At 28.8% G+C, this 18,036-nt stretch overlaps 1 protein-coding gene across 1 annotated transcript in view; it reads left to right on the top strand.

The window, feature by feature from the left end:
* The window catches only part of LOC108556386 (netrin-B-like), a 32,358-nt gene extending 15,084 nt beyond the window's left edge, over positions 1–17,274 (top strand). Inside the window, exons 4-6 of the mRNA XM_017912476.1 lie at positions 7,120–7,188; positions 14,137–14,329; positions 17,065–17,274. Coding sequence (XP_017767965.1) covers positions 7,120–7,188; positions 14,137–14,329; positions 17,065–17,221 — 419 coding nt within the window. The 3' untranslated portion in view covers positions 17,222–17,274. The remainder of the gene's footprint in view (positions 1–7,119; positions 7,189–14,136; positions 14,330–17,064) is intronic.
* Positions 17,275–18,036: the final 762 nt, after the last annotated feature.

Raw genomic sequence — 18,036 nt, 5'->3', positions numbered from 1 at the left:
TGTTCAATCCCTTTTTTTTATATAAGTAATTTCAGTTATAAAACTAACATTGTTTGTATTAATTATAAACAATGTAAATTCGTGTTTCAATGAAATCGTGTTATAAAAGTAATTTCAGTATTACTTTATTTAATAACTTTTAACTGTTTCATTAAAATTTGTAATAGTTACAACTGTTTGATATGATATGACGTTGACTTTTGTTGAATGAAGTTTGTGATTTGTATGCGAAAACGCTGTTTTGTTATTGAAAGACCGGCGAAATGGAAAGTGGTTGAGCGGAATGCAATTTCGTAGTTTTATGGACGAGATTACTGTTGTTGCGGCGCTTTAATGGGTAATGGATGGAATGGTAAATCGGTTTTGATTTTAAAGCACGAGCAGTATCGTCGGCATTGCAAGCACATCTAGGGATCGGGAATCAGAGCCCTGGAGCCCCCAATTCATTCCACCATTTCCATCCAACCTCTCCGACGAACGAACGGATGGATGGAAGTGCGTTACGTAACGTCGTATAAACGCCACGCGAACATGACGAAAGTGCAATTGCTAAAAAGAAAACGGAACTCGAGCAAAGACAATCCAATTTGGCCGTTTCATTTAAAATGGAGAAATAGTGTCGGAAAGGTGGAAAGAGCGAAAATAACAAAGAAAAGGAACCCAAAAAAAGAATGTTTTCTTTCCTCTTTCGTTTTCTCGTTCCCATCCTTATCTTCTTCTTTTTTTTTATTCTGTGTCGTAACTACTCTGCAATTATTTATAATGAGATTAAACAAGAGAAACGAGCGGAGCCAAAGCAATTTCTTTTGTGGACGTACTCTTCTCTACATGTTTATGTTGCTTCTCTCGAAATGATTATTTAATGTAATCTTCTATTTCGGAAGCAGACATTACTTAAATTTAACATATAAATCACCTCCATGCTAATTGGTTTTACTCCTGATTTTCTTTACTCTTTCCCAGTTTTCCTAACAAAACAAATTTATCACAATTTCTTAATTAATATTTGTATTTATTTTCTACCTTACATTGACCTACAATGATTACTGTTAATAATTAAGAAACATTACCACATTACCATAATTTATAAGAATTACCATGAAAAACATATTTAAATGCAAAACGTTTTCTTTAATATATCAATTATTTTTTTAGTTTTACAAAAAAAAAACGAATTATTATCATCAGTAATCAGTATCATTGTAATTCATAGAAAAAATGAAGAATATCATCTTACATCTTTCTAATAAAATAAAGACTTGAGAATCAGAACTATATATTTAAAATATTAATGTATAAGTATTATTCTTTCTTATACAATTATATGTAGAGAGATATATTACTAAGTAATTTTAAACTCATGAACTCAAGTATATAAAAAAATTCAAAGAGAGATATAATTTCATAAATTACACAAGTGTACTTAATCCTTTGTGTGCCCTATGGGACCACATAAAGAATAATTATTTCCAAGCTTTTTATTTCACAGTAGTTCCACGTGGAACCACATGTTTTTTCAAAAACTAAACAAAATGATCGTGTATTTTAAATTATTATACATTTTTAATCTAATTTATAAATAAAAGGTTTAGAAATGCTAATTAATTAGTTTTAAAGACCACTAAAATTTGAAAATTATAGTGCGATTATATTAATTTTACTTTGGTTTAAAGCATATTCTCTAATTTATTTTCTAATTTGATTATTACTTTACTATAAAAATTACTTAGTTTAAAGTAATCTAAAATAAATAATCCTTATTATGCCTATATTTGTAAACATGTGTTGCATTAACAAACAGCACTTCCGTGAGATATAATTTGAAATGCATACAATATTGTTATGCAAATAGAATGCTATAATAATAATTGAACACCATGTACTGGCCATAAAATGCTACTCTTAAAGCGCGTGACTGAAGTAAATAAGTAACTATCGGTTATCTTGAGTTGTGTGCAATTTCACAGAACAATCATTTCCTACGAATGATTGTTATATTAAATAATGATAATGCCTGCAGCAATAAATTTTTACATACATTAAGAAAATACTTTAGGAATTGTTTCCAGTGATTGTATTTGATTATTGCTATTTAAAAATTTCAAATAGAAATGGAGTTTTGTTTGTAATTTTTTTTATCATATTTTATTTTGTGTTATTGCTAAGGTTAAAAAAAATAACTTCACTAATAATGAAATATAAATGGATAAATAACAATTTTATTTTCAAAAATGTGTAAAGCTTTATTTGTACATATGAATCAATCAATACTAGAAATATATATTTGAAGTTACATTTGGCCATCATATTTGTATGTATGTGGTAAAAATATTTGTTGAAAAATTTATAAATACATTTTATTTATATAATATTATTCAATAATATAACTCTATTATGTCGTGTTAAAATTTTCAATTCAGTTAACAATTATAAACTTACTGTTGAATTCGACCACTACAGATTCACTGTAGTAAAACAAACTAAATTATATTTGAGCAAAATAAATTCTAAAAAAAATGGTACTTAAAATTATTTTTTTATATAAAAATGGTCGGTAAAAAGGTAAAATTCTTTATAATCACTGTTTGTACTGTTTATTTTTTAACTTACTTGAAACTGTTTACCGCATAAAAAAACGTTATTTTATAGATATTAACTAATATAAATATTCTATAAGTGAATGAAATTGTATAAAATACTTATTAGAATGTAAAAAAAAATATTTTTAATTTTCTTAAGTTTAAAAAGAACTTAATATTTCTATATTGTAAATAATTCTAAATTTAATGAGAATAGATTATGAAATGTGAATTTCATCTTGTTGAGTGTAGACATTTTTATGGTTGTACAATGTATGAAATGCTTTTTTTGGTACCCAATCAATATGAAAATGTAACGACCTGGCGCGTTGATAATTACCGAAATTAAAGTTCTCCCCCCGAATTCCAAGTGTTCTTAATATCTCGTCTATATGCTGAATGAAAAAAATCATCGAAGTTCACCGTAAGACGGTGTATAATTAAAAAGTAATACCGATGGATATTAACAATTAGCCGCAAGAACGTTTTAATTACCGTGCATTAATTAAAATCGTATTTTATATAAGCTGGCATTCGAATCACGCGCCTCCACCCGATTGGGAGGATTTTCGAAATCGGACAGCATTGTTGGACGAAAGCTTCAGAATATATCTGTGCGTTGGACGGAGAACGAACATTAATTGAAGTTAAGTTTCTACATTTTAATTAAGATTTGTGTGGGCCCCACAGTGAGGATAGGTTGAGAAGGTTGGAGAAGCAGATGATGATGATGACGACGATGGAGGCAAGAGTAAACACACTCATTACGACCGAGCGAAACGAATATTCGGATTGAATATATTATAATGATGCGAAATTGTAAATTACTTTAAACACTCTTCCCATCTCGCTCTATGTCTTTCACTTACTTTACCGATTGAAGTCGGCAAACGGATTTTGCTTGCTTTTAATGACAAAAAGAGCTGACTGAAGGATAATTTTTCGTTGGAGTGGCTTCCACTCTGAGGAAAAATACTATTAGAGGTCTCTTCCCTCTCTTTCTTTCTCACTCACTCACTCACTCACTCATATTCACATCGAAGTTCGTTTCTGAAGGAGACGCAAGGGCAAAAAGGAGCTCACCCTTCTTCTATATATGCGTACGAACATACATACTTCATTACAAACCTCAGCATCTGCCGAAGGCTAAAAAAACCGTGGTCATTAAAATTATAAAATTTAATTACTTGTTAATTTGTCTTAAAAGGGGGAAACGTCTGTTATTATCTAAGTTATATTTTCGGGTCGTTTCTTTACTGAGTAATGTTTATGGGTAACACATTGTTTTGTCTCTGTTTTTCCTATTAATATTTTACTCTCGATGAAATCACTAATGCTCTCTAAGTTCATGAACATCTCATACAAAAATATGTTACACATTATTTATGCATATAAATATTACAAGTAACTAAATGTTTCATTCACACATTAGTACTTAACACATGGATGGATTAAAATATTTAAATTTGTTATAACCATTATTTTACTCTTAGTGTTATCCATTCCAATTTGACTAAATTATTTGAAAAGAAAAAAAATAATTTTCAAATTTTTTATATAATTTTTGTATTTATTAAAATTATTCAATAAATTTGGTTTAAGTATTATTCCCTGTCTTTTTTACCATTCAAATTTATTATTTTTTTGAAAATGCAATAAAAGTTGTAGTTTTTGTTGACAAAGATTTTATTTTACTACAAATTATATATACAACAAATTTGTTTATTAATTTTAATGAAATGATGTGAAGTAGGCAGAAATGGAGAATACCAAAAAATAGTTCATGGTAACAAATGGAAACAACAAATAAAGATTTGGTATTTTTTTATATACTTACTTGATAGATATAGTATTATAGTTTTGTTCAGAATTTCCATCTGACTATATGAATTATCTCACTTATCATTCGATGCATGAACGTGTGTTCATTTCTTCTCGGTGTGCAAAAAGCAACTTTCGAAATGGATTCTTCATCCTCGTGTCATCTTTACTTCCTTGACCTGGACATCAACAATACGTCGTGCTTCCGCGACATTTTCATATGTATCACACTAGAAGTTCTTACAGTTATTCCACCTCTTCAGGTGAACCCACAAATAATATTTTCTAACTACTTCATCTCGCACAGATGAATGATGCGTGCGTGTTCCATCGTGATCTTTTGAATCTCTATAAAAACAGATTAAAAGTGCATTATATAACATCCTAACGTTACACTAATAGTTTTTGATAATTAGTTAATAATATGTAACGTTATGAAATATATTCATTCATTTACTTATTTGTAATTACATAATCGTATATAAATTAAAAAAATATTAACCAAAAGTTCGGTTCCGCCAATATCCCATACCTGAACTATGCGAGTTATTGCTGTATATAGAAACAAATGAAAAGCGTATTCTATAATAGTGAAAATATTGTAAATTAAATTACACTGTTAAACGTTGTAAAGTAATTAATTAATAATCTATAGAGGCATCAAAAATATTCATTTATTTTTCTTTTCAAATTATTAAATATGTACAATTTATTATTTAAGCAGCGTTATAAATTTGTTTTTACTGACATATTTATATCTTGAGCTTTTGATAGTTTTTATGGCTTTAGTGGAGGAAAATGTTGAATTTAATTTTTCAAAGAAATTCGATTTCACCTTAATTAGACTTTGATAAACATCATGTTATTCAAATATTATGATAAAATAATTACATATTTATTTTGATTTAAATTATTTATATTACTTCGTATATTTTGCTACTGAAAATTAATGAAATTATTAACAAATAATTTTCCTTAATTCAACTAGTTTTAAAATTATTCATCCACGACCAGGATGTCTTAAATAGTTCTTCTATCCAATCTTTCGATGATTAAACTCGATACGCTGGAATTCCAATTAATTAACTCCTATGCTGTGCGTATATGAGATAATAACGTTCTTTTATGATCAGTGAACATGTCCAACCAATATTCCTGTAAATCTTACTGGAATTTCCGTAAAAGAATTCAACCATTACCACACCACATTTCTTTTACATTATTTTCTATTTTCAAGTTTACTGTTTTTGAAATATATTTTAACAAATCCATTGAACGTATTTGACAGATGTATTTTTTATTTCTTGCATAATTTTACAATACCTTGCATTTATTAAATTCAAAATTCTAAATAATTTGTGGAGAAAATTATTTTTACAAGAAATTACTCGATTAGTCTGGTTTAAAATAGTTCGAGATATTGGCGGAACTCGTAATATACGGATTGAGTTATAATATATATAAATCAAGTATATTCTTATTTAGAACATATAATTGCTAATCACTGGAACTTAGATTTATAGTTAAGCTATAGAGCAGGGGTGGCAAAACTGTGGCTTGCGAGCCGCATGCGGCTCTTCCAGAGTCTTGTTGTGGCTTGTTGAGCAACAATAAAACACAAATATTATATATATTTTATATTGTGATTGAGATTTTTAAAAAATTATTATACCAAAAAGTTTATGTGCGGCTCACGCTGCAAAAAGTCTGGCCACCCCAACTATAGAAAAACAGTGGGTTTTCATCAAATATAACATTGTTTAATTGTTTAGTGTGAGAATTGCTAGATTAGAATACTATAATTATTGATAATGTTCAAAATCATGTTATTCCATACTCCAGATCCATATATAAAAGAATATTAAGTTCATTTTTTTTTTAAATTTTAAACGAAGTTCTTACATGTACATGATTTTGCTTTACGGCGAAAAGTAATGCTAATAAGAATTATGAAAATATATATATTGAAGAAACTGTGCATTTAAAGAAGCATGTTGTATGAGGGTTGTCCAATATTTGTCCATATTCGAGATTTCTTATCAAAAAGCTGTAAAATATTAATGTTTTCTTATAAACTTCTCAAAACATTCTTAAATTATTTTAATTAATACAATTATTGAAAATTATGAATTCATAGTTATAATGCATTTTGATTAAGACAATTATGAAATCAATATTAATAGAATGCATTGAATCGAGATTAATTAAATAGTGCAGTCACTTCTATTTAGTGCCAAGTTTATACTGGTTTTATCGAGTTAATTTCGCCATAACAAAACTTCATGGTTTATAAATAGATTCACGAGACGCTCCAATCTGAATTAAATTAAACGAAATGTATATTTGATTCGAATCATAAAAGAAATGTACCAAAAAAAAATGAGAAAGACAAAAAAAAGAAATATTTACAGCCCCAATTTGTGAGAGTGTTAAAGACCGGGCTATAAAGTCAATTTTACGGTTCTAAACAAGACAGTAATAATAAATTAAATCCCCCTCTGCATGAATCTCTTCCTTCTCTTATGCATTTACCTCCAGTTCTCGCTTCCTCCGCTCGCCTTTTGAAATGGGCGCATTGACTTTGATTTCATTTTAATTTTAATAGTTCATTGTTTCATGTGCTTCCATTCCAATTGACTTTGTTTCCTGCGCCTTCAGACATATTGCATTCACGTCTGTACATTGCATTAAAGATTTCAATCTCGTCTTTTTGTTTCAGATCAATGCGGAAAATGCAAAGCGGCCACAAGAAGACTCAACCTAAACAAGTATTGCAAAAGGGATTACGGTAAGTAATAATTACGCTTTAGCTAGTAATAATCTAGCGAAATCGTAGGAATCGTTTAGATTGGGTTCGTTTCCGAGCGGTGGTAAACTTTGCATGTCATCATGAGAACGTAGTGAATGCATCTTCTCTTTTAAATGGTAACATTGTGCAAGTCTTCTCTTGATGCGAAACTTCCTGATCCGAACGAAAAGGGAACTTTCCAAAGACGTTTCTTTCTCGCCTTCAGTGAAGATTGATTGATTGTTTAATTGAACCACACAATCGATGTGGAAAGAAATAATTGTAGAAAAAAATACGCACGTTTCACGAAGTAACGAATTATATTTTTATTTCGAAATTTCGTGTTTGCTTCGTGAATGTATTAGCAGATGGTGCGTGAAATTGTTATTATGGAAATCGCGAATGGAAAATGGTATTTTTCAAATTTACATTTTTCTACATTATAATAATTCCATTGACTGCATGCAAAACGCGAATCGAATCTAAATGGATTTACATTTAACGAACAGTAAATAAATTTATATAAATAAAAATTGGATAAATATGCACCAGGAAACAACGCACCATTTCAATTCAAATCTCGGTAAATACGTGTTATTCGGTTTTAATTTTCTTGTTTAGCAAATATGCATGCATTGCGTTATAAACATTAATGAATTCTGCAATAAACAAAATTCAATTTGTGTATTTTTTATTATTACAGCATTATAATTACATTAATATTATAAATTATGTAATGTTTTAGTAGATGTATTATTAATTGTTCAGTTTTCATTATATCTTTTAATAAAAAAAAATGAATTCAGCAGGAAATTTTCCATAAAAGAAAATTGCTTTAACACTAATTTGTTTAGGTATTTATACAAATAATGTAATAATCAATAATAGTACAATACATATAAATACAGTATTACCTCGGAGAGTGAGGGTAATCGGTTTTGTCAATCTCAATTAAGTCCCACTAATCGAGGACTTTAAAACCACATTAAATTAAATAGACTTGACTGAACAAAGGAAAAAACGATCATTTATGTATAAAACATAATTTCGTGTTTTTCGATGTTGCCAAACAAACATCCGCACTATGCGAGATATTTACTGTATTAATTTAGTGAAATGAATTAAAACCATCAATTTACTCACAAAAGCTCCATTTTATTGAAAATATACGTGTTATCCATTTAATTGTCATGTGTCAAGTTGTGTATAAATTATAATTGCACAAGTACTGGACTTTGTAACTGTTACATAATGAGTATACGACTAAATCAGTAAAACTGCATAGCTATCTGTATTTGATTACTTTTTATAATACTATTATATTTAGCTTAATGCAATTTCATGTTTATTACAACATTTTTCAAATTTGTATAAAAAAAAGTGTAGCAAAATAAAAATAGTATACAAAATTATATTACATAAATAATTGATTTTTTGCTACATTCAAGTTTTCCTTTTATCCGGGTAATTTATGCAATTAGTACGGTTTAAAACAGTCCGGTGAAATCAATTAATCACAGTAGAGAAAAATTTAGGTTTTATGAAAGAAAATAATTTCTCCATGATTTTGAGATATACGCATCCTTGATTTAGCGCAAAAGTTTCTAATTATATAAAAATTCATATATAGTACGCTCGTTTTTCCAGAATTTATTTTAAATTGTATAAAATATTTGTTAAAACAAATGAAAATGAAGTTTTTCAGCTAAAATGATTAAAAACCGTGCGTATTATAATCGAAATTTTACTGTATTTCATAATATAAATAATAGTTAGATGATGTTTTATGTGAGAACTTTCGATTTATTTTTTATTTAAAAAAAAGTGAGCGTATTAGACTCGAGTGTTTACCTTACTTAATATAAATTTTCATACAATTTATGTTTTATTTTATGATTTAACTAATTACGAACTGTTTCCTTTTATAGAGTGTCGAAAACATGAATGGTTGGTTATGATTTACAATTTCCTTATGGATTTTTCGTCTGAAAAGATCAAAACATTTACATTAGTAAATTGCATTTTAATGCTTGAATTATGCATATGAACAGACAACAGAAATTTATCGTCCGTCTAATAAATAATTAGTGAGCGCCGTCTTGCACCATCATGTGTAGGATTATACGAAGTGCAATTTGGGCATTACATCTTGAATTGTATACATATAATAGCGAATATAACTAGATACAATTTAGTTGGAGCAGAAAAGGTAGCTGCTCTATAGGCATACAATAACGAAATTTAAATGGGATTTCGTTGCGTTTTGTTGGGAAGCCGTAACAGTAATTTCGCTATACCGCGTTTTCTCGAAGTATGTGTGTGTACGCGAGTGTTCATGCATGAATATACTTGTATGTGCTTAGAACATGATTTATGGCGCTTCTCATTACAAAACAGAAATCCATTCTAATGGCCGTGTTATTATTATTAAATATAATGCAACGAAGCACAAAGCCGAAGCGAAGCCAGGGCGAATCCCATTGGAAAATATGTGTCTATTAAATATTCATAATTCTGATTGAATTTCGAACTTCACTACTTGCGCGATTATGCTAATGAGCCGAAACGGCGACCTGCATTCAACTTCAACGGGAATCTCGGGGCTTAGTTTAATGCACCTGATTTATTTCCCTCATCCGGTCCTAATACTAAGGGATTTCATTAATTAATTTTCATTTATGAATCAAGTTCAGTCCTTTGATTGAGTTCAATCCTATGACTATATTTGCGATGATAACAAATTTGAACCGATATTTATCAGCTTACGAAAGTTAAGCAATGTATCATGGATGGGTGATCATTGTTATGCTTTGAAAACTCATGATAAATTAATTGCTTCCAAAAAATAATTTTACTCAAACCTTAAACAACTTGCTAACAAAATTCACCCAATTAGAAGAACAACTCAAGTAGCTTTTGATGTAAAGTTCAACATGAAAAATTATTTAACTATAACAAGTAAAAATGCTAGAAAAGCAAATACATCGGCAACCTATAAAAGTACTATAATCTAAACTAAGCATAATAAAAGAATATTGAAATATAAATAACTTTTTTGACTTACTATATTAAAAATGAGCTGTTTATAGATTTAAACTTTGTACAATAATTTGGTAGAAAGTCTATTTTCAAAACTCGTTTAGCGTTTTAGAAGCATCCCTGAAAACAGAGCGCTAAACGAAACAATGTTATAGGAGGTCATTTTAATACATAGCAAATAGGCAAAGGTAATACGCGAATAAAAAAGAAACAAATTTTACTTTACTTGTATTTATAGTAATTTACATTATAATATATTCTTTATATAACACAAACATTTAGATACAATAGTTTATTTTTACGATAAAGATCCTGGCTCTTGACTGAATTAATACAGTAAGATCCACAGATTGTCTTAGTCGCAAATGTAATTTTTTTGTTGGTATATTTTTTTGTTTTCTTTGTATAATTGTATAATTCATAAAATATTACAACTTATTATATTTAGTTTATTGTACTAATCAGTTGAAACAATAACAATTTAATTATTTTCACTTTATTAAGCAGTAGAAATAATTATTAAAGTTTTAATAAAAATATGAGACATCTAATGATAAGTATGCTTTAAAGTATTTTTTAAATGTTCGTAAATGAGTAAAACCTTTATCCAGGTGAATCAAATTTGTCAGCAATTATGTAAGAATTTAATTGGGAAGATCAAAATATAAAGCCTCGAATAACGCGGAAAGAACTATAAGAACTTATAGTAAAGATTTTCGTTGTAAAATACTTATATTTTATTCGCATGTTAAGAGTTTAAGTAAAAAATAGGTTTCTTTAAATACAATTGTAAATATGTTTATTTTTCTTCATAACAATGAATCATCTTGTTTGTGCCTTATCTAATAATTGCTACTCGATCTTTATTGGAATAGATTTTAGAACCTTCAGACCGATTTCAATCAATCTATGGTCTATAGACAGTTTAAAAAATGACTGTCATCATGTTGATCCATTCCGGTTTAGACTCTACTGAGTCTTCTACTAGGTAGCCCATATATCAATAAGATCATATATTCTTTGTTCAATAATTTCTTCAAAGTTTACCTCCAAAGCATATTGTGAAAAATTACTTCTTTTGCTTTGTTATTTTAGAAATATTAAACATTTCATAGACCGTAAAAATATGATTTTCACTGCATCTAAAATAATAAAAGTCCATCAAATTGATAAAAAATACATTTAGATATAATAGCTATCAGATAATTATTATTATATTCAATTAGTTAAAAGAATCAGTTATTTTTTATACTATAATGAACATTATTTAAATAAATAAATAAATAAATAAAATTGCTTAATTTAAATGAAATGTCCATTGCATATGATCACCCAATATATTTCTACATTAGATTCCATTAATTATAAATAATTAAACGTAATTTGCATTCATGCAATTAACAATGACGGGGACATTAATTAATTCTAAAACAGGAAATAATTCATTGAAATAATTTATTTTTAAATTAATTTTATATATTGAATATATGAACTGTGCCTCCGGATTTATGCTTAATAATATTATACAACTTGGTGGTAAATATTTCATCTCTGGATGTAACTGAATTGGGATGAGTAATAGTCTCGACGCAAATCACTGAAGCCGAATCCATTAATAATCCATAATAGTCGTATGTGCAAACTATTGTTGCATTTAGTGAGCCAAATTGCAGTCATTTGTAATACGAATGGGCTCCGAACACGACAAAATACATTAACCTAAACCGAATTGTGTCCCTGGAAACGTCCCGAAGGCTAAACCAGTTTCCACACACACAATCATTTTTCAAATTCTCGACGCTCTTCTGCATCCGATGCGAAGAGACATTCCGCTTCTTCATTTATAGAGATGCTTTCAATTAAAACTGAATTTATATCACTTGATAGCTCTTTAATTAATATAAAAAAAACAGAATTTAATGTAAAAGAAAAACTAAAAAGTTTATGAGATTGACTCGAGATGATTTCCATACAGAATTCTCAAAGAAATTATCAAACTCGTAGTCTGTTATAGATTCTAAATGTAATGGGTTTCAAATTCATTTAATTATATAGTAGTGTATAATCAAACAGTTTCTCACTAATCTTAATTAAAAACATGCATTCTTTTTACAATTTGAAACGAAATTTGATAAACTATTTTTTTTATATTATTCATAAAATAATACTTCCAGACCTGATTTTACCTCTAGATTTAGTTTTTTTTTAATTCCGTAAATAAATTCAAAGAATAAAGGAATCTGTAATCGAAATACCTCGTTAACGAATAGAATGCGTTTCAAGAAATTTCTTTATTAAGCGAAACTTCGTTTTTAGAGGTAAAAAAAAATACTATAGCCTAGTAAATAGTTTTTAATGAATTGATTGAGAAATAAATAGGAACTATTTTGTAAGTCACTAAATAATAAGGATATTATTTGGATTAACCATTTCTTAATTTTATAACTTTTTGAACTATAAAAGAAATATTAGTTTAACCCTTATTATAATTTTTGTATTTATTACTTTGAACATATTATTATTTATGTAATTAATATCTAGGTATTTGAATGCAATATGTATGAAATTGATACGCCATTCTAAAATCGGTTGAATGAATTTGACTGCGCTAAAATTAATTACTGTGATTGGTGTTAGCGTGTTACCAATATTATTTATATGTATTCGGTTGAAAGTAAAAAGAATAAAGTGGAATAATTACTTGGCAAACGCGGAAAATTTGAAAACGCATGCACCGCTAAACATGCCCTAATAATGTGTCTGCGGAGGTGGATATTATTGGACTAGAACATTACTAAATTTCAGGTCTCGAGCAGATACTGAAAATAGAATTATCCGTAAATAAGTGTATTCATTATAATTCCAATTTGCAAAATTCAACAGCGTTCAAATCCGTTTCTGTATCAAATTATTGATTTTTAAATTATCAAAGATTTCCAATTTGTTTATTATAAATATTCCTTTAGATTAAATCAGGGGTCGGCACATTTTTGCTAGTGAAATTAATTTTCGCTATCCAACTGTCTGTGTTGGAATGAGAGCTCATCAAAAGAACCCCCCAACCCATTGGCTCCGAGACCGCGCGTTGCCAATCCTGATTTAATTTTATCTTTTTTTATAAGTGTGAACTCAGAATAATCAAAATTTCTGTTATAAATATTTAGAAATCTTAAATTTCAACTATTATAATCAGTGAATCGAACCGAAATTAATTTCCTTCCGGTTTACGGTTACGTTCCAAGTAAATGTTTATCCTTTCAGCTTAGTTTTCGGTTCGTCTAATAAGTTACGGTTCGGTTCCGGTTAAAATTTAAATTTAAAATCAAAAAAAGTTTTTATCGCAAAATAAAAATATGAAAAAGTTCCGAATTTCATTCGAATTCAGACGCACATTTTTATTTTTCTCCTTATACCAACTGTTTTATGATTAAAATGTAAGGTTATGATTAAAATGTAAGCGATTAATGAAATAATTTAATGAACCGAAATCAATTGTTATTAAAATTTCAATCCGGTGTCGGCTTTTCAATTGAGAAAGTTTACGTTCCGGTTACTCTTCTGTTAAAAATTCCGGTTTGCGGTTTTGGTTCGGTTCCGGTTCGATTTGAACTGGCAGCAGTGTGATTGTGCATTCGGACTATAAGACGCACTCAAAATTAAATTTTCGAAATAGGTCCGTCTTATGGTCCGATTATAATAAACATTATGAAATTTAACGGTGTTTCAATCGGTAAATAAAATAGTATTGATTCGTAAGGTATCAAAGGTTTTCAATTTGTACATTTTGTTTTTTTTTTATGAGCCGCTCGGAATTGATCTTGCATGCATGAATGGTTTATGCGAATTGTCATTTCTTTTTGTCTACAATTGTTGATTGATTTCCTGATTGTATTTGTTTTCTTTTCGCAGCGATAATGGCGGAAGTGCTAAGCAGAGTCGAAGACCCGGAGGACGAGCACACCAAAGGATGGGTAAGGTTTATGGTCAAGATCGTGTCGATATACAAGAAAGGAGGCAATTCGAAAATAAGAAAAGGAACAATGCTGCTCGTCATTCCCGCGGCTGATCTAGCCTGCAAGTGTCCCAAAATCAAAGCAAACAAGTAAGTAACAAAGAAAACAATAATTTTTACTAAAAGCTAAGAGTTCAATCAAGCACAGAACGACGAGGAGGAAGTTAAATCTCGAGACTTTCCCGCAGCGCAAATGCTTTAATCTGGCAATAAATCTCCGCATTTGCGCATATAAACTGACATGTGACATATCGTTTGATATAAATATTCCTGCGTTTTCCCATAAAAGTGGACCAATTAAGGACCCAACCCCTTTCCAATCCCCTCTACATCTCCATATGCAACCAAGTAACGGGTTTTATTATGATGTTATTTATCCGATGCAGACGTCATAACGGCATGCGATTTGCAACTTTATGCTTCTAAAATGGATCCGTTTTATTCGAGCATGAGGCATGCGAGGTCGCTTTTTTTTTCTTCATTTCATTCAAAGAGCAAAGAGCGAGGCGAAATTGCGGGAAGGAAGAGGAAGAATCTGTCCTGGATTTAATGAATCGGCTCAAGCGACGAGCGATTTGTTACAGTTATTTCAGCACATGCAAATCGGACCATATATTTCAGGCGCGTTCGCGACTCGAGAAGTCCGTCTCCATGGAATGAATAAATTACGTAAGCCGTAATTTTCGTAAACGAGCCATGAAAAGTCATCAGAAATTCATTTGATGCACGAAATAAAATGAGACTGAAAAACGTACAAGTCTCTCTCGTGCCACGTATTTAGCGATTATATAAATGTACATAAATTACATATTCCGAGTAAAACGTATTTTTTTTGTTGTTATTTTTTACGTTACAATAATTACATATTAACTACATTTCTTTAAAGCTTATTAAATATAAAAAAAACACATATACAAATATAACATATTAAATTATGTTGACAACTAAATTGTTAATTCTATAGTGTCATATATATTTTCACATACAGTTTTTGATTAAAAAAAAGAAGTTAGTTAACTAATTTATAAGATTAAAATAAAATAACTTTATTTAAATACCACATTATACCCATGTACTTATGAATTTTTATTTAGAGAATTTACTTTAATTACATAATTATAATTTATTTTACATTCATCTCGAGAGAAACATATCGGATGTCTCTCATGGATAATTTCGTATTGTCTTTACTCAAAAAATCTACATTATACTTTGTACATATTTGAAATTACATTTCAATTAGATAATTATAATTAATTTGCAATGAAAGTTAAAGAAAATAAAGAATGCAAAATTTTGTTTAAGATTACTTAATTATATTCATAATAATAATTTCATAATAATCTCTGTAAATATTCCACTTCTATGAAAAAAATTACATTTATGCAAATTATATCAATTTAATAATTAACATTTATTTTGAATACATTATGAAAATAATTATTCATTTGAAGCAGATTGTTTTTGAAAGACTTTTAGTGTAAATAAACATAATAAATAAGTTCTTTATCTATAGATATAATACAAATAGACTTGTTACAGTGACCAATCTACGTGAGGTGACAAGTTGGTTCTATAGTAGAAGTAAGATACATTTCCTCTATCTTGTCAATTCTTCAATTATGGAAATAAGAAAAAGGATGTTTTGACTCATATTTTCATATAGCTATGATCATTTTCTATTTGAGCGAAGGTACAGAAACATAAATGAAGACATGATTTTGTTGGTCTGATTAATATTCTCTCTCATATTTGTTATATGAAACTGCTAATGCGAAAAATCTTCTAGTGGTATAATTTGGTGTGAAAAAATAAGGATATTAATATAGACAATGCTGCATCCACACAATATGTGTCATGGAACATTAATTTCTCCGACGTACCAACTACTAGCTACACATGTTACCATAGTAAATGGAGTTCAATTAATCTAAGTTTCTGTGTCATATCTTGTTATTATAAATTTACCATAAACAATAGATGGTATGTCTGAAAATATTTAAGAATCTTGTCACTCTTAATATTGACATGAATGTGGGCTATATTAACCCTTCACAGTTTTTTCGATCTCGCATTTTCAACTGTTTTTGGCGTATTTCGATAGCACAAGTGACGTAATTGTAACTGTAGCCAAGGCTTTAACCGCTACGTCTTAGAACCAAGCTACGATGACAAAGTTTTTTGTGTAACGGATATGGCGGATATATCCGCCGTTTGTCTGTAAATGGTTATTACAAGATTTTTCTGGATTTGTGCCGCTATGATCATTGCATGTAAAGTATAGAAAGGGCAACAAAATTTTGTGTAGCATCCGAGTCATGGCTTGATTTTTGATTGAACCAGTCTGGTTACTGCCAGGGAAAGTTTTAAAATATATGCAGAATCAATCTTTTATATATATTTTAAATGAAATAATTATAAACAAAATGTATTATTGAACTTTATCATCATTATGATAATTGTTAATTAAAAGTGTTTTATTAAATGGATGTATGAGTTGATATAATTAAACTATTTAGCGAAAAATAATTAAAAGTTTATTTGTATACGAGATTAGCAGATTTGTGCGTTAACGTGAGATGGACGTCTAATTAAACCAGTTGATATGTACGCTCCGTCGTGTAATTTATCCCCGTTTAATTCAAACATGTTTTCTTCTCCGCATCATTAAGATGTTTTCAGTTGATGAAAACTTATATGAAGTTGTTCATCTCAAGCTGATAAATATCCGTCAGCTAACTACTCACTAATCCCTAGATCGCATCTACCTCATCCACTGTATAAGCAATGCCGTTAATGTTCTAACATCTATCTCTCTTTTGTAGATCATACTTGATTTTGGGACGTGAAAAGGACGACTCTCCGGGCGGAATAGTGACGGGCAACTTGGGTGTAACCCAGAGATCAATCGTAATCGAATGGAAGGACGAATGGGATCAACGTATGCGTCGATTCCGTCGCCGAGCTCGCAAGTGCAAGTGAACTAATTAAACCCGCATAATTAGTAGTCCATATTTCGACATTTTAACGGAATCCAAAATAAATATTTAAAACAACCCTAACAATATTAATAATATAATTGAAATAATGTATAACATACAGAATATAAAATATAAATAAACGCGCTCTCGCTTTCCGCCAAAAAAATATATACACAAATTTTAAATTCAACCCAAAAAAAATATGATTAATACTAAACAAGAAAAAAGAATTTTAAAATACTGATGGAGTTACTGTGATTTATTTATCTATATACAAATATATATTATACTAATTGCAGTATTTTTCAATTCAAACAAAAAAATAATAATAAAGGAACAAACACACACAATTTTTAAGTTGATTAAATTTGTTTCATTTGTCAATTATCCTTTTTTTAATATACGTATTAATAAAGCATATACAATTGTAAAATGCGTATTTGTACCAAAAGCATTTATAATTGTATAATATTATTGATTACATTTACTATCTCATATATATTTTGTACAGTCTTTTTAAGATTTTCTATATTTCTTTCCGTATTCAGCGAAAAAATACTGGAAATCTCCCCAAGTAATTATCAATACGTTTATAAATACAAATGTAGATTTATAATTTTAAGTTATTTATTTATTAATTTTTAGATCTTTTTTAATTATATAATTTCAATTCTGATGGTCGTTAGAGAAATTCATTTGAACTTTTTTTTTAAATTATTTTTCTTAAAAAATATTTTGTATTCGCCAAAAGGACGCTTTTTCTCTCTCGGATTATTTGAAATCTAGTTTGTTTTTTTGAGTATAGCTTAATGAGAA

Source organism: Nicrophorus vespilloides, unplaced genomic scaffold (genome assembly GCF_001412225.1).
Source record: "Nicrophorus vespilloides isolate i.1.1-1 unplaced genomic scaffold, Nicve_v1.0, whole genome shotgun sequence".
Lineage (NCBI taxonomy): Eukaryota > Metazoa > Arthropoda > Insecta > Coleoptera > Silphidae > Nicrophorus > Nicrophorus vespilloides.
Note: the sequence above shows the minus strand (reverse complement) of the source record. Positions and strands in the feature narration are given on the sequence as shown.